Source organism: Vanessa atalanta, chromosome 27 (genome assembly GCF_905147765.1).
Source record: "Vanessa atalanta chromosome 27, ilVanAtal1.2, whole genome shotgun sequence".
NCBI lineage: Eukaryota > Metazoa > Arthropoda > Insecta > Lepidoptera > Nymphalidae > Vanessa > Vanessa atalanta.
In genome coordinates this window covers 6,039,552-6,057,281 of record NC_061897.1, presented here as the reverse complement: position 1 = coordinate 6,057,281, position 17,730 = coordinate 6,039,552, and the positions used below count along the sequence as shown (strand labels likewise).

Sequence of the window (17,730 nt, the reverse complement as noted above, 5' to 3'; positions counted from 1 at the left end):
TTGATTGGTGCGGTCGAGATTGCAGGATCAATTTAATTTTGAAGGCATAATAGTAGTAGACGGAATTAAAAAAACCCACAACCTAAAACAACACAATAATAATAATTAGATAAAAAAAAAATAACTGCTATTTAAACACAGAAAAACAATCACAAAACTATTTATAGCTTAATCTTATTACGTTCAATATATTTACATAGAAATTTACAAAATGGACTAAACACAAACATTAATAAACATTCGACATTAATAGGGCGAGGAACTTTTGGAGGGAGAACGTCATATGCGGGATAGAGGAGTTTGGGGCAAGAGAACAGTATATGGGGTAGGGAACCTTCGTCTAGGCCACACTCACACAAAGAGTGATCTCTAACTCTAATTTTACATAGATGTATGGGAGTACATGCATGTCCAAGGCGTAGTCGGCAGATAGTTGTGGTGATCCAACGATTGGCTTGCCTGTGAAGTGAAAACCAAGGTCGCCTTGGGATGTCTGGTTGTAGAGATGCGTAAAATCTACCTTTAGATTTTGATGAAACTTTCCAAACAGAGTTCCAGGATTTATCCAGATGAGTTTTCGCTAAAGCACACAAATCCTGAGTTGAATTTTTAAAATGATCTAGAGAGCCAGTTGTTATAGCAGCTCTAGCGAACGAGTCTGCGGCTTCGTTACCGCTTATACCAGAATGGCTTGGTATCCAGACAAGCGATATTTCTAGCCCTTTTTGGTGACACGAGAACAAAGCCTCCCTGATCTTAAGGATGATAAAAAATTTCCGCCTACTACGAAATGGATTTTCCCTGATTGCCAACAGACAGCTCAAAGAGTCTGTCAGGATAACAGTCTGTCTTAGGTCATGGGATTGGGCAAATAGGATGGCAATCGCTTCACCGGAAAAAATTGATGTTTCAGGAGGGGATTTGAATTGAAGGATAATTTTGAATTTGGGAATCCAACAGGCTGAACCGACACAGCTATCGGGGGATATTTTAGAGGCATCAGTAAATATAAGGAGATGGTTTGACCATTTTTGATGAAAGATTCTTTGAAATTTACAGTTTGTTTCAGGAGCCCCTTTAGTAAGACCAAGATCTGTGATAATTGGAGGATTATATACAAGAGCTCTAAATGGAGTGGAAAAAAGAGGATTTGAATGGAACCTCAATATAGGATGCGGAAGTTTGGTAAATTTTAAAAAACTATCTAATAACAAGGATGGGCTTTTAGGACGCGCACAGAGTTGGGACAGTTTGCTTAAACGGGACCAAAGAGGATGAGAGGATAGCTGTAATGATTTTACCACGAAGCGGTCGCATAAAAATTGTCTTCTTAGTTGTAGAGGAGGATCAACACATTCAACTTGCAGGGCGTTAGTGGGTGAAGTCTTCATGGCTCCTATAATTATTCTAAGGCATTTGTGTTGAATTCTATTAAGTTTATCAGAAACGGTTTTATTAAGTGGATCTAAGACAAATAGTCCATAGTCTAAATGACTACGGACTATTGCATTGTACAGTAGTTTAAGAGAATATGGGTGAGCTCCCCACCAGACACCTGAGACAGCTCTAAGGACGTTAATGCCCTTTTCACATTTTTTGATAATATGTTCAGAGTGACAAATTCCGTTCAGTTTGTTATCAAGTATTATGCCTAGAAACTTAGCCTTATTGACAAAGTTGATACGCTGATCCCCACAGAACAGGTCAAAGACGGGAATAAGCCTTTTTCGTGTAAAAGCAACTGCCTGAGTCTTATCTACTGATAGAGATAAGCCGTGATCAGAGAGCCATAGGTCAAGATAATGCAAAGCAGAGTTTAAACGCAATGTTAAGTTTTGGACGGAAGAAGATCTATGATATAGTACAATGTCATCAGCATATTGAAGGATGTTACAAAAGTTATTAACAGACAATTCAAGATCGTGGGTATAAATGCTGTAAAGCAGAGGGCTTAGGACTGAGCCTTGCGGGAGACCTTTCCAGACGAATCGGGGGGGAAGAAAAAAATTTTGGTGTTTAACAGAAATTGATCTGCAAAATAGCAGGTTACATATGAAATGTGTAATCCTCGGAGGAACGCTCAGCTGGTGCAGTTTTTGCCTGAGTACCGGAAGAAGAACATTATCATATGCAGAAGAAATATCTAGAAAAACACCCACAAGGTACTCTCCGTTAGAAAAGGCTATTCGAATGTCTGTCGTGAGAATGCTGAGACTATCGAGAGTGCTCAGACCCTTTCGAAAGCCAAATTGAGAGGGTGAGAGAATATTCCTGCTTTCCATTATCCATTCCAAACGGTTTTTTAAGAGGTGTTCAGTTACTTTTACTAATGTAGATGATAAAGCAATGGGTCTATAAGAACTTGGGTCCAATGGGCTTTTTCCTGGTTTGAGAATGGGGATAATAATTTGGGACTTCCAAGATTCCGGGACGATTCCTGCTGAGAAAAAAGCATTAATTAAATTCAAATAGACGCATTTAGCTTTATCACTAAGGTTTACTATAAAAGAATAGGGAACGCCATCTTCCCCTGGAGATGAGTCTTTAAGTCCCTTTAGAGCTGTATGGAGCTCTGAGAGAGTAAACGGACCATCCATATCATCCGATACAAGTGTTGGAGTCAGTGTAATAAAGCTATCCTGGCATGGGACAAAGGGAGGTGCCAGCTTGGCAGCAAAATCATTAAGCCATATGGAGGGATTATTGGCATTTGGATTTTCTGAGTTGAGGGAGCGGCGAAATTTCTTAAGATTTGTCCAAACTGTTTGAGGAGGAGATCGAGGACTGAGGGATTCACAGAAGTTGGTCCACCCTAGCTTTTTCTTTTTTTTGAACAGTCTTTTAATTTTGGCATCAATACGCTGATATTTGATGAAATTTTGTGGAGTCATAGAGACTGTATATGACTCTTCGGCTTCAGATCTCCGTTGGACCATGACATTACATTCTTCATCCCACCAAGGAGGAGAAAGCAAAGTCTTTTTATTTATATTTTTTAGAGGAAAATGGGCATCAGCAGAGGATTTGATAGCATTAAGGAAAAGTTCGTAGTAAGCAATAATATTTTCATCATTCACAAAACCAGGGAGGGAGTCTAACATGGCATCAACAGAGTTAGAGTATGCTGACCAGTTAACATTTTTTAGTCTGTATTTTAGAAGAGGGGATGATTTGAAGGATGTGAGGGATCTATTCTTAAGTGAAAGAAGGATAGGAAAATGGTCGCTTCCAAATGTTGATGGGAGGGTATTCCAAGATATTTGTGAGGATAGGGAGGGAGTTGATAGGGATAAGTCGACGGCAGAATAAGGATTCTGATTTGGATAAACTCTACGAGTCGGCGAGCCATCGTTGAGAATGCATAAATTTACATCATCAACGATGTCCACCAACAAGGGAGCAAATCCGTCACAGTGATAGGAACCCCATAATGTATGATGGGCATTAAAGTCCCCCATAACAAGAATAGGGCTTGGAAGGGAAGAGAAGATGGAGTGTAATTCAGGAGCAAGAGAAGAATTAGGATGGGGAATGTAAAGGGATAAAAAGGATATATTAAAGGCTTTTATAGCCACGGCATTGATATGCTGGCTAAAGGGAGGTAAGGGAATTTGGGAGAAGGGAATAGAGTGCCTAATCAGGATGGCACTACCTGCATACCCATCACTTCTGTCATCCCTCAAGCAGGAAAAACCCGGAATCCGAAATCGAGAACCGGGAATTAACCATGTCTCAGAGAGGGCAATAATGACGGGTTTATATGAATTAATAAGGGAGAGGAGGTCAGGTTTCTTAGGACGAATGCTTTTACAATTCCATTGAAGGAATCTGATTGGGGCCATTTTTAAGGATGTTGAAGAGTTGATGTAAATCATTGGCAACGTTGGACGGTAAAGGGATTTCATTACATGTGCTTAGAATGTTAAGGAGGATTTTGGTGAGTAATTCTAATAAGTTAGAATTGTTATTAGGAGGGGAGGGATTATCAGCATTTAGAGCACAACCATTTGGAGAGGAGGAAGGGCAATTGCCAACTATGGCTTGGTGGGCTTGTTTATCATACCCCTTCCCTTGAGGAACTCTAGGGGCAGGAGAACGGAAGATGGTCTGTCTATATGATCTATTAGGAGGTGGGGAGGATTTAGATGGACTAGGGCTTGATGGAATATATACAGGAGAGGAAAACATCTCTTTTGCTACCTCAGCGTAGGACCTGCGAACATTAGGAAAGCGAGAAGCTGCCTCTATGTAAGAGATATTGTCCTGAGACATAACAATTTTTATTGATTGCTGTCGCGAATACTCTGGACAATCCTTGTCTGTAGCAAAGTGTTTACCAGAACAGTGAAGGCATGTAGCATTATCTTTAGTAACCTCACACAACTCACCTGTATGAGATTGGGAACATTTAAAACATCTGGGAGTAGATCTACACTGAGTCTTAATGTGGCCATAACGACAACAGTTTAAACAAATTATAGTAGGGAGATTATATGTTTCAACGGGAAGAGAGGTATGGAATGAATATATTTTATTGGGAAGGATTTGGCCCTTAAACGTTATTACCACTGACTGAGTTGGAATCCAGTTCACAACTCCTTCGTTGATGGTTTTACGATTTAAACGCCTCATTTTTAATATTTCACCACAACCATGAGGAAGCTCGATAGACTCTATAAGATCCTCCATAGACCAGTCAACCGGAACACCTTTCACGAGACCCATTCTAGTTACATTGTAAGTTGGTAACGTTGCTTTGTACTTACATAGTTCCAGTATCGGGTTTTTTAAAAAATCATTTGCAGATTGGGCTGAGGAAAATTGGACTTCTATTTTGTTGCGACCTACGTTTTTAACTCCATCATTAATAATACAACCAATTTTGTGCTTATGTAAAAACTGACCGAATTTGATGGCTCGGATTGAGTTACCTGCAGAAGGATCAGAAACTTCCCGGGAGACATGGACAATGAAGGGACCCTTATCGTCATCAGCGTAACTTTTAGGGCCGTCAGTAAAAGCGGGATTAATATAAACAGTCTGAATGGAAGGAGTTGCGGTAGTGGGATGAACGACTGTTTTTTTTGAGGAGGAATCGGGAGTGGCGGTGGATTTATCCCCGGAACGTTTGCGAGAGGAAGATTTATTGAGGTCAATAACTTTTTCCACACCCCCGGGATCGGGAGGTTCAGGAGGAGGATCAACATCCATTATCTAACTACTTTAACTTACCAACTAATATACTATAACTATAAAAGTAAATAAACACTTACCGTAACCGAATATGGTTAGTAAAACCCAGAAACCATATAAATTAACTATTTGCACTAAAAAATTATGGAAAGAATAACAGAAAATGCTTATAATAACACAGATATCTCACTAACACGTGTGTCAACCAAAGCTAACGCAAGCGAAAAAACAAACAAGCCTGTTATTTTTTACCATTTAAAATGGAAGATTTTAATGATAATGTTAATTGAATAGAACAATTTAAGGAAATAGATTAAATTGTCATTACGTAACTGTTTTGTTTTTTAATTCGAGTTAATAACTTTGGTTGGTAAATAATGATTTTACATGACACTCTCAGTGTAGACAATTCTGAAAATACAGTTTGTCATGTAACTTTGGCAATATAGATATTCTGTAAGAACGAACTAAAAATTCGCCATAGAACACAAAAATGTTAGAAAGTGATATGCAATATTGACTATAATATATGATAAGGATCTTCAGTAACTGAAAGTATTTTCCGGTAATCTAACAATCTAAGTTTCAATTTTAAGCATTTAGTATTTACAATGTTTAACATCATTACAGGCTGTGTATTACAATGCAAGGCACAACATGTAATGTTCGGTTCTTCTGACACTTATGTAATGCAGGAAAGTTAACGGTTACAATAAAGGCTCTCCTTGAGGGACAGCCCTAATGTTTTAAGGAAACATACATGGATAGTGTATCACTGGAAGCCAATTATTAAAACTTAACGAATGAGATATAAAGTGAGTTCTAACAGAATAACAGTGCTGAAAAGGAAATGTCTGGAAGGGCAGCAGAGTTACGTATATATGTAACCAATTACAATTAAAATTTTAATCAGAATTGTATATCAATATTTTTATAAATAATAAAATAATTCTGATTTCTTATAATTCTTATATATTTATTCTCTTTTATTAATTTAAATATGTATAAATAAAAGTATAATTTACAAAACAAGGCCGAGAGATTGAACCTACTTTTGCCTTTAAAGGCTGCATATTCTGTCATGTCGGAATCATTTTCTGACCCCGAAATCGATCTATACATCGGCTATACACCTATATTATAAAGTTTATTAACAACTCTTTATACTTGCGAGAGTAGATGGATAATGATAGAGGCGAGCAGGCATCGAAGTTCGAATACATACAAACTTCACAAAGTAATTTGACGCAAACTGAAACCTCGCAAATTCAATCAGCTTGTAAAAGAATAACAACCAATAGCATTGAATACACTCAAAGCCTATAAAAGAATATATTCGCGTACAAAAGATATAAGAATAATTATTAATTCAATTTAATAATTAAAATTTAAACAAAGTAGGAAAGTGAAATTGGCGCGTTTTTATGAAAAATGATTGTCAATGTCAGTTATTCGTTTTAGAATTAATTTTCGTATAACATCATTGGTTTGACGCTTAGAATATATAGATAAAAAATAATTATAATATATTTTATTTATTTCATATGCACATTTACTTGATCCTAATTTACTGCCAATCGATTAAACATAGATTTTATTGTATTAGTTATAGATACACATTTGTAGTCTTTTTATTTTAACGGTTAAAAACCCGAAGATTAGACACAATATGATTATTTTACATTTATTTGTTAATTATCATTTAAATAGTGACGTTAAAGTTAATTTCCAATGTCATAACAAAACCTTTAAATTTCGGTACAAGTATCATTCAAAAAAATTATTTAAAAATAATCTACGACCTAGTGGTAGCACTAGAATTTTAAAACTATGATTTGATTTATTATAATTTAAAGTTCTCCACTGATAAAACAAATGTATTTTTTTTTGTTAAGCTAAGACCGAATAATAAAGGTTTTTAATAAAATAAAATTGAAAAAAAATGCTGTGTTTTGGTTTCGTAAGTTTTAATATGAAATCATGACTTTGCGTTGACTTGACGATTTTTTAAGTCGTGTTATGTTTTAACGGTATTTGTATTGAATTACATCTGTTACAAAATAAAGTATTTAAAAATAAAAGGTGTTTCATTTAAAGATGTTGTTTTCTCAACCTTATTAACAACTGATATAGTACTTTTACTTACTGTGATACCCGTAAACTTACTGGATCAGACTGATTATATATAATATTGGGCGGAGTTACATTAACACCAATATTTAGGAAGAAAATAATTTAAAGAGAAAAACAAAAACTTAATAATTATGCATATAAATTAGAGCTCCACATACAGATATAGAATTAGATTTGTTAACCTTGAATTGTATTTAATTATCATAGAATAATTCGTCATTGGATAGAGTAGTTCTTGATCTCTATATCTTACGAATCAGGGATAAAAATAAATTTAAGAATGCAGAATGATAATTCAATTTGTGTTCATTTTAATTTATAACTATTTTGTGACAGCATATTTTATATATATTTTTATTATAATTAAGAAACGTATAAGTCAGAGACATTCTTAAATAGCCACTAAGTATTTATTAACTTTTAAGTAACGTTTTTAACTAAAGACCGTTAAAGCTTTCATAAAGTTTAGGTCCGAGATGAGACCCTTGTGGTATACCTGTCTTTATAGGATGCAAAACTAGATATTAAACCTTTATTTGCTACAGACAGATCTTCTGCAAAGATAATATATAAGTAAACGATGCTAATCACCATATGCACTGGAATTATTAAGTATTTTTAATAACAGGGCATGAAAGATTTTATCAAATGCTTCGAAAAAAACTTTATCCTTCTGCCAAACAGACTGAGTTTATTTTATGAAAGTTACTTAAGTACTGACGTTTTATTTAAATAATTCTTAATATTAATTAATATGTATGTTTGTATTACTCGGGTGTAAGGGATAGGGATTAAATAAAACCTCAAAAGAATATAAAAGCATGTGTATATTAGAGCGCGTGCGTGTGCTTCCGCTCGGCGGCGAGCGCGTGCGCGGCGAGCACGCGCGTGCGCGGCGCCGAGCACGCGGCGCGGAACACGTGCTCCAGCCGGACGCTCGTGCGCGAGCTGGAGCTGCGGACAGGACGGGCAGCGTTATTTATTGTCTACAAAAATAAGTCTATACTACTCGCATCCGAGTTCTGATCATGGCGACCGTTCTTTACAGAGACGTGACATCTGCGCAGGAGATACAGAAGTATTACACTGAGACTAAAATTTATTACTATGTCATTTTCTCCTCTGTTTTTCCTTAGTAACTAATGTATTATATAATGTTTATAAAAACTATAAATAAAAATAATAATTCAGTACGAAACGACATTTAGTGTCTATAATTTGGAATTTTAATTTTCATTTGCGACCTTTTCAACTATGTCGTACAACGTGACGCTAACGTGAGCTATAGTCTAGAGACTACAGTCCATTCCACGATTCAAACTCCTAGGTAATAAAATACTTGCGTCTCATTGGTCGAGACGCATCCGGCATGGAAGGCGATTCTAAAAATGATTTGGCTTATAAAAGCCACGCCTATGACCCAATGAACAAGGATCTCCTTTAGGAGATTAATTTCGTGAAAAAGACTTTAAACGAGCAAGGAAGTTATAAAAAAACATGACATATGTTTCTTTGTAACATATAATTATACTCACCCAGTCCAAATGGTTGGTAATTGTGGATCATTGGACAGAGACAGCTGGTCCGCTAAGGAGGACCGTATCAGTTCTTCCGCGAAGCACTTCGCAGCTGTTAGTAACACTCTGTGTACCGCACTGCAATGCAAAATATATAAATATAAAAATTGCCATATCTCTTTGAGCAAAACACACGAGCTTAGCAAGATTTTGGGAGCAATTCTGTATCTAATGATGAAGAAGAGATGAGCCTTCTGTAAAGGAACTACTGTAGAGCTGCTGAGCGCAAACATAGACATCCTCTCTCATAATCTAATGAGGCTGGACAGCAGATACGCGCAGGAACGTACAGCTTTACGTGGCAAGGCAAGGAAGAGTAACTGTAAATCTCTTAGCTCCAGACTAATTCCTACTTGCTCAGAAGACCTCTTTAAACTAAGGTAGTTGCCCAATATTTAAAGGCAACAATCATCATAATTTTTCTACCACCAATGAGTAATCATTTGTTAGATGGTGTGATTAAGAAGAAATAACATAGGAACACGGCGTCGATGTCTGTCGATGATGATGACCAAATAGGTTACCCCTTAGTCTACCTTCTTATATTAAAAAAAAGTCATCAGCCTTTCTTCTATTTCTTACCTATAACTATATCCGCTTCCGATATTCTCATTCCGCAGTTCAATCCCTATATCCGAACAAATCTTTTCAACATAGTAAAACCTTAATTTTTCGTCCTTATCAACCGGTAACGCTTGCAAACTAACTTCCGTTTCCCTTTTAACATTTCTCGCTTTGACCGGCGCATCCGTATTGACGATATCAATCTCTTCGTCCGAATCACACAAATCCAGGGTTTCTGATGAATTCTTATCGACATATTTCTCACTATCGAACAAAGACAAGCTGCTAATATCCGAGGCGTTCGGATATAACTTGCGAATATTGGATTCAATTTGCCTCGTGTTTTCCAAATCGTTCCACGATGACCATTCATTAGTTTCCATATCTGGTTCTTTCTGGATATTTTCGGATCGAACCGGATAGTAGCCGTGTAATCTGGAATATACTAATATTTGCTTCGTTCGCCAAACGCTCGACGGGTCGGTTTTGAAACGGTCCGTGAGCATTTTGTTGATCAATTTCGCGCGGGACCACTGGAAAACGGGAAATGTAAAATATAATCACAATTATTATTTCAACAGTAAAAGTAGGCATGTAGGCTTTCTCACAATCTTTAACCTCCAGCCGAGGTGCACTCATATCACAGTAGTGCTTAATTTTTGGTTAAGATCTGCGTGTTCAGTCAATAAATTATATTCAATTGTGAATACCTTAATTTGTACACAATGTAGATGTCTGTGTCACGTTTTCACAGACAGAGTCTCACATGACACATTCAACTTGGAATGCGCTCGTATCGTCCTTTGCCATTAAAATATTATCAACTTGATATAATTACTTTATATTTTTTTTTTAAACAAAATCATCTAAATACCTAATTGTATTGGTGATTAAGACATGAACTACCTAATAAGATATAACAGTACCTCCATATTTCTCCGTTTAGCGAAGTCCAATTTCCAATATCTCTCATCGTTTTCCACGACAAACGGCAGACACTGAACGAAGTCCGGATTCCTCGCCTCCACACTTATCAACGGTATCTTCTTCAACAAATAACTGACAATCACACGCGCACACGAAAACTTTGTTATAACAGTTTTAAGTTTATCACAAATAGACACACCGTTCACTTCTTCCGTTAAATTCGGTTTCTTGTCAAACGTACTCCAATTGGTCGCTAGATAACAATGATCATTTTCAATATGATTTAATTCGTTTCTACGTAGAATCTTCTCAGATTCTACACTTTTCTTTAGTTGATTCTTAACCTCAGGTTTCAATAGTGAGACTGGTTTTTTATTCCGGACATGTTTCAGACCATTTGTTTTGATTGGACTTATCTTAGCGGTTTGCATCTCTCCCTGAGAATTAATAACTATTTCCTGTACTTTACTTAAATCTAGATTCCTATCCATTTCTAGATAGTATATTTTCCTTGTCGTTGGATCCATGTATTTCATTATTCGCTTCTTAGGTTTGTTATTGACTTCTGTGGGGGGGTTTTCCAACTTAATTTCTACATTGTTATCGATAACTTGATCGTCGACGCCATTAGCTAGTATCTGTTTATCATTGTTTACTTCTGGTATATGTTCTGTTTCATTTATTTCATTGCTTTGGTTCTCTTCTGGTTCCTTCTTGATGTTCTTAACGAACATTTCATCGACATTGACCTCTGTTGTGTCCTTTGAGAAGAAATCCAGCCAGCTATCGTTCTGTTCGTCTTTCTTTTCACTGGGCTCATACTTGACCTCTGGCGGTTCCTCTTGTTTTATTTCTTCTATTGGTTTCGGCGAATACGTTAATTGTTCCTCATCGGCCTTGTATTCAAATTCTAACATTTCTGGTGTACTGTATAACCAAACATCCGCTACCGTTTCAGCACCTAAAATATTAACATATTTATTTGACTATAAAGTATAATAATATCGTAAACTAACCAATTGTTAGATCTAAGCTTCCTCTTCTTTTATAGACTCCTCGGCTATGAACATAGGTGACTATTTATCATCGGATCTCATTGCCGGTCTGCTTGATGCTGAATTAAATAAATCATGACCAGTAATGATCACAGTGAGGTATGCTTTTCCTAGGTTTAGATAGTTATTAAATTTGTGTTGACGAAAGGTGCACTGTGGTGAGTAAAATAAGATTTCAATATAATGATTTTAATATATAAATGTTCTATAATTATAACAATAAAACCGATAGACAAAAAACACAGATGAGTGTGAAGGGTTTGACGACGTTAGGTACTGACCGAGGGTCTGCAGGCCCGTGTAGTGGCGGTCCAGCTTGATGGTGTGCGTGAGCGTGGCGGGCCGGTTCCGGTCGGGCAGCGCGAAGTGCAGCGTCACACGCGCCGGGAACTCGCCCCAGCCGCGCCGCGACACCTGGAACGGCGGCTTGCTGGCCACGACGGGGTCATTGGTATTAGTTACATTGTATTTACATGATGAGACTTCGATAGAGATTTTAGGTTGCTACATGCTACTTCTCATTTTTCCTAAAGATAAACAACTGCACAATGTACTGTATGATTGTATTTTTATTGGTGAGTGAGGCAGTGTCAACAGAACTATACAAATTAGATACATACTATCATTAGCAGCGATATGATAGAGTAAAGAATTAATGAAATAATATATATTTCTTATAAAGCTAAGCTATGACTAAAAGTTACAACTTAGTGACACGAAACGGACGGTCACAGTGAAGCTTTAGTTGTTATAACAACTATACCGTATACGTCTGACAACCCATCGTCTTATCCTACGTTTAGAGTTGCGTTAAGAGAAATATATATTTGTTTCAGTTGAATTTAGAAGATTTAAATAAGTATTTTATATTTTGAAATTACGTCAATATTACTAAACAAATATCAGAAGAAGATATTTATTTTGGAGTAACATGGGGTCTTATATTTGAGCCATTATTGTTTTCCGTATACGGCAGACGAATTGATAGTACTGATCGAACATTTCATATCAATCACAGGAAAACTAGCAATCAGGTTAAATGTGTTTGTTGATGAGTAAGTGATATCCTTAAAACGAGTAGAATCAACGGTAAATAATGGAAAACATTCGCAAGCACAAATTAAGTACATAGGATAAAAATAATTCATTTTGAAAACACATATAAGAACTATATAGCCACTGGACACGCTCTGCTCAATAAAAACTTGAGGGTCTGTGCAAGCCAATCTGGGTCAGCATCACAACCACCAGGTAGCCACTCGTCACATATTCTACGACTAAACAGCAAAACTCAGTATCACTTTCGGCTTGAAAGGTAGCGAGTCATTGTAACTACAGACACGAGGGACATAACACCTCAGCTCTCAAGGTCGGTGGCGCACTAGCGGTACAGGGAACGGTGAATACGGGCGGGCAGGCCGCAGAGGAAGGCTCGCGGGCACTCACTCGATGTGCACGGTGTGGTGCGGCGCGTAGGAGTGGTGCAGCTGCACGGACACGGCGCGCAGCACGCGCGACACGTCGGCGCGCGGCGGGCCGCGCACGTACAGCAGCCACTTGTGCGTCGAGCGGTCCAGCCGCGACGCGGGCGGCGCGTACTTCGACGTGTTGCCTGCCGCCGACACATTCCAACGTGGTATACTCATCGCAAGGGGACCCTGCCCCGGACCCGGACTTAGGGAACGGGAGCCGGGCCCCCCTTGAGACTGAGTTTATGTAATATATTTGTAGATATCTAGATATTGTCAAATTACAGTAATATTACTAGACCCTTCGTTACGGGGTACTTATTCAAAGGGTAAATAAATTACTCTTTGCAGATAGAAGAAACAATGTTCAAATTAATTTGTAAAATAATAATTAGGGCCTCCACTTCTTTATGGCTCTAGCGCCTCAAAATCTACAAGTCCTGCCCTACCATACCCTATGCTATGCTGTATTGTGCACTACAGATCTTGATTTATATAACTTTATTTATAATGCAACACTGTTTCACTGAACTTAAGTAGTTCAGTAGTATCCATTACAATTATAATAGTATCCATAAGTATCCATTACAATTTTACTTTCTTTAATTTAATTCTCATAACATCGATGAAATTCAAAAGGTCATTTTTTTACGAATTCATAGTGACCACTATTATTTTAGAAGTCAACAAATTATAGTCATAGTCATATTAGTCGGAGTAACTACTGAGTTTCTGGCCAATTTTTCTCAGTAGAATTTTATATCGAACCAGCGGTACCTTTACATTTAATTCAACCCTGGAACATGACGATTCAGAAATGTTGAGAGTACTCGAATAAAGAATATTTAGATTTCTTAATTGATTTTAAAATAACTAATATTCTGTAAATGTCGTAGTAATGTTAGAACAGGCTCCCCTCCACTTGAGGAGAAGATTTTAATAACTAGAGGGAGGAACAGACACTGACCTATAATAATTCTATATCTGTGCTTCTTCTTATTCCTCGTGATCTCATCAAATGTGACCACATTGTTGACTTTGGGATCGATCTGACGCGGTATCTTCTTAGGTCTACTAGAGCACGGCTCCTCCTCTTCCATCTTCTCTGTGCTGGGCCGCAACGATATTGTCGAATCGGCTGATATTGTTATGTTTTTCGTTTGGACCATCGCCTGAAAAAACAAAATCTCATTAAACTAAAACCTTTTTTGTCGTTATTTTATCATCTTTTAAATAATCTCTCTCTTCGAAATGGAAATGCATTTCTGTGAAATGGTACCACACAACTATAAATACTGATGTTATAAAGAGGCAAAATTTATTTGCTGGTAATATGTTCCCCAACATAGAAGTAAGGGTAGAAAGTTACACTATTACTGAGAGCTAGGGGGTATAAATTATATTTATATCATATAACTTTTTTATTAATTGTATTGCATCCGTGTGAAGCCGGAACGGATCACTAGTCCTTTATATTAATGTAACCTTTTTGTTTTTAAGCAATATCTAAATTTCCATATAATAAAAAGGTTTGCAGTTTTCATTATAACATTTCATTACAATAAGAACATCAAGTATTTTTGGGCAACTCCCAAAATAATCAATACTCACCGAATAGTCTTTCCTTGCTTTGTTCCTGGGCTCTCTCGACCTGAAAATTTCTTCCAAATCTACTGTTTGTTTGCCGAGTAGCTTACGGACTGATGGATGAAGACGGCGTTGACTCTCTCGGAGTATTGATGACACCTGGAGCAAATAGGCAATTTAAGTGGTAAGTTTTTCAACGATCTTCTCCCCTTGCGGGATTAGAAACGACTCCTGCAACCCTCCGAATCAAAACGGCTAACAGGCTCAAGATCTTGGTAACTCTGGAGATGTATCCTCATAATCCGATTGAAATACAATCGGACACAAGTAGAAAGATATCACGCGCAACGCTTACGAGTTTTTGAGGCACGGATCATTGCTTACCATTTATTTCTATACTAAAATTATAAATGCGAGAGTAAGCTCCTTATGCTGAAATCGCTGAACAAATTTAAATGAAAATTGTTATGGACATACTTTCGCGTCTAGGGGAAGCACATTGGCTGCTATTTTAATTCACACTTCGAAGGGGTAAAATTGGGGGTGACAATTCGTGTGCTATGTTGTGTGCGGATAAAGTTCTATATAAAACACAAAGCAAAATAAACAATTTGTAGTATTTGTTTTAGTAGTTGCAATCTTTATTTATAAAGTTCCGCTCTGAATCGATGTTAAGTTTTAATACTGAATTAGTTTTAACTATTTATGAATAATTTTTTAAAGACTTACTTCCGATCGAGCTCTGGGTTCAGTCTGTGCAGCCACCTCGTCTTCAATCTGACTTCCAGTGAGCTGTAACTTCTGATCTCTGTAGTAATTATTTACAAGTGAGTATCGTACTTGGTGCAAGTATCTTCGTGCGGTGGTCATTCTGGAAAGAAGATAAATTCAGTTTAGGCATAGAATATTTCCGAACTATAATCTTGTGTTCAGGAAAAGGCTAATTCTTTGTAATTAAGGAGGCTCATATCAGATAGATATCCCAGTGACTTTCTTCCACCAGTTCTTCTCGGGTTTGAGATACTTCTCTCAATTGCTAGTAGATTTGCTACACAAACTAATAAAGCTTAACAATGCTGTTTTTAAAAAATGATTCACTGGATTGGTTACATCTAACAATACATGAGAAAGCACTTTTGGCATATATGACAAATAATCTGTCAAAGATATATAATCATAATTCAAACTCAATGAAAACTATATCTGTTAGAAGGTTACACCTAAGTTAGTTCAGGTAATGAGACTGATTCCAACCCCCTTCCTCAAGACCGAGATATTTATTTTTCAAAATCAGTGATCAATTTGATAATCAATAAGTAAGTGTAATGCTTCTATATTGTATAAATTTTAGGGATGCTCTATGACAAGTTATCCCTAAAACGTTTTGCTCGAGTTTTAGGGGTGGTTTGTCATGTGTTAGGCAAAAAAGTGTACTATGTCCTTTCTTGGATTTCAAGTTAGCTTCATACTGAAAATCATCAGTTTCAATACAGTAGTTTGGTAATGAAATAGCAACAGACAGACAGACAGACAGACAGACAGAGTTACTTCCACATTTATAATATTAAATATTAGTTTGGATTACCAAAAGAGCCGTCTCAAGCTATGCTGGGGCATTTGGACACACATGAATTTGGGACCCTTTTGCAAAATATTTACTAAAACTAAATATTTAATAAAATAAAAATGAAACAATTAAAAAAACCATAGCATTTCAACTTCTATCATGAAGAACATATCTCTATAGCTTTCAACGTTTAATTAGTTAAGTGACAATAGTTACTAGACTTTTGATAATGATATTAGTTACTTCTTACAATTAGGGCATTTTTGAAAATATACATAACAGTCAACATGTTCACAAACATGTGAGAGAAATTCTTGAGGCCCCTCAGGATACCCCTGTGCACATGCCTCATGTGCCCTTATTGTAAAGACGGTAATAATTACCACTAAACATTACATTATACTATTTTCACAATTACTTTAATATTGTATATACAAACTTATGTAAATATTTTGAGAGGGCATACTCATAAAAGAATGGTAGATTATTTCTAAGTCATTATTCTTTTCATTGATACAATTTTAAATACATTAAGGGGAATTTGTTTTATCATTCTATATACTAATATTATAAATCCAAAAGTAGCTGTTTCTCTGTCTGTTACTTTATCATGGTCAAACCACTGAACTAAACAAATTAATTACGTTAGGTTAGAAACAAACAAAAACAAATAAACAAGATTTTTAGATAAACAACCGAAATATCAACCTAATCTGAACTTTACTGGTATTTAATATATAAAATCATGAAGCATGTAAAATATCTGTATACTATCCTAATTTAACGCAAGTAAAACCGCGGAGCACAGCTGGTATGATTTATAAATAAAAATTAATTAAAAAAATACTTAAAAACAACACATGTTTTTGTATAGTCACATGTTGATATGCCTTTAGCGTTTTTTCCTAAACTGTTTATATATACTGAATTTGGTTAATAACACATATTATAGGCTCAAAATAAACTAACCTTTGATCTATAAGAGTTACTTCATTTTCTCTTATGTTTAATTCGTTCCTGAATTCGCGGTGAATTATTTGTTTGATTTTAACGATTTTCTCTTCTTCGGAAAGTATTGGCGCCTCTTCCTTTACATTAATTAACGTCTCAGGATAATCCGGATCGTGATATTCCTCGTTATTTTCCATTTTTATCTAATTAACACTAATAAAAACGTAAAAAATCACTTTTACAAAATCAGAAAGTTATTGAATTATTTGTAATATTAATCACTGAATACACGCGAAAGTTGTTTTATCACATTAGTTTCACAGCCCGCGTTGGTGGGAGTTTAATTTAATAAAATAATTACAAAATAATAAAAACAATTCGGTTTTTAACCAATTTCCGCGATTTGACAGAGGTAAGGTCAACAACCGAGTCATTAGGGTGGGATTTTTTTTCACGTTCCAATACCTGAGATGCGCATAATATAGGGTGGTATGACGAACATTCAATGTCATTGACAAGGACTGTGATAAAATGATTTATTTAATTCATAGAATACTTGAAAGCATTTCGTTAGATATTAGTAATAACATTTATTAGATTGTAAATGAAATAGTAAAAATATCCTAAAGAGATTGGTTGTTATAAGAAATTAGACAAAACAAAACCTGTTTGACTAGAAACTGTTGTAAAAGGGTACATAAAATTTA

At 36.2% G+C, this 17,730-nt stretch overlaps 1 protein-coding gene across 1 annotated transcript; it reads right to left on the bottom strand.

The window, feature by feature from the left end:
• Nucleotides 1-8,135: 8,135 nt before the first annotated feature.
• On the bottom strand, nucleotides 8,136-17,533 carry LOC125074392. The gene is made up of 10 exons (XM_047685712.1): nucleotides 17,042-17,533; nucleotides 15,235-15,376; nucleotides 14,530-14,664; nucleotides 13,886-14,090; nucleotides 12,896-13,061; nucleotides 11,731-11,879; nucleotides 10,394-11,355; nucleotides 9,486-10,000; nucleotides 8,862-8,981; nucleotides 8,136-8,280 (listed from the first exon to the last, which is right to left on the bottom strand). Exons 1-10 carry the CDS (start codon nucleotides 17,218-17,220, stop codon nucleotides 8,157-8,159), a joined length of 2,697 nt encoding a protein of 898 aa, XP_047541668.1. The 5' UTR covers nucleotides 17,221-17,533; the 3' UTR covers nucleotides 8,136-8,156.
• Nucleotides 17,534-17,730: the final 197 nt, after the last annotated feature.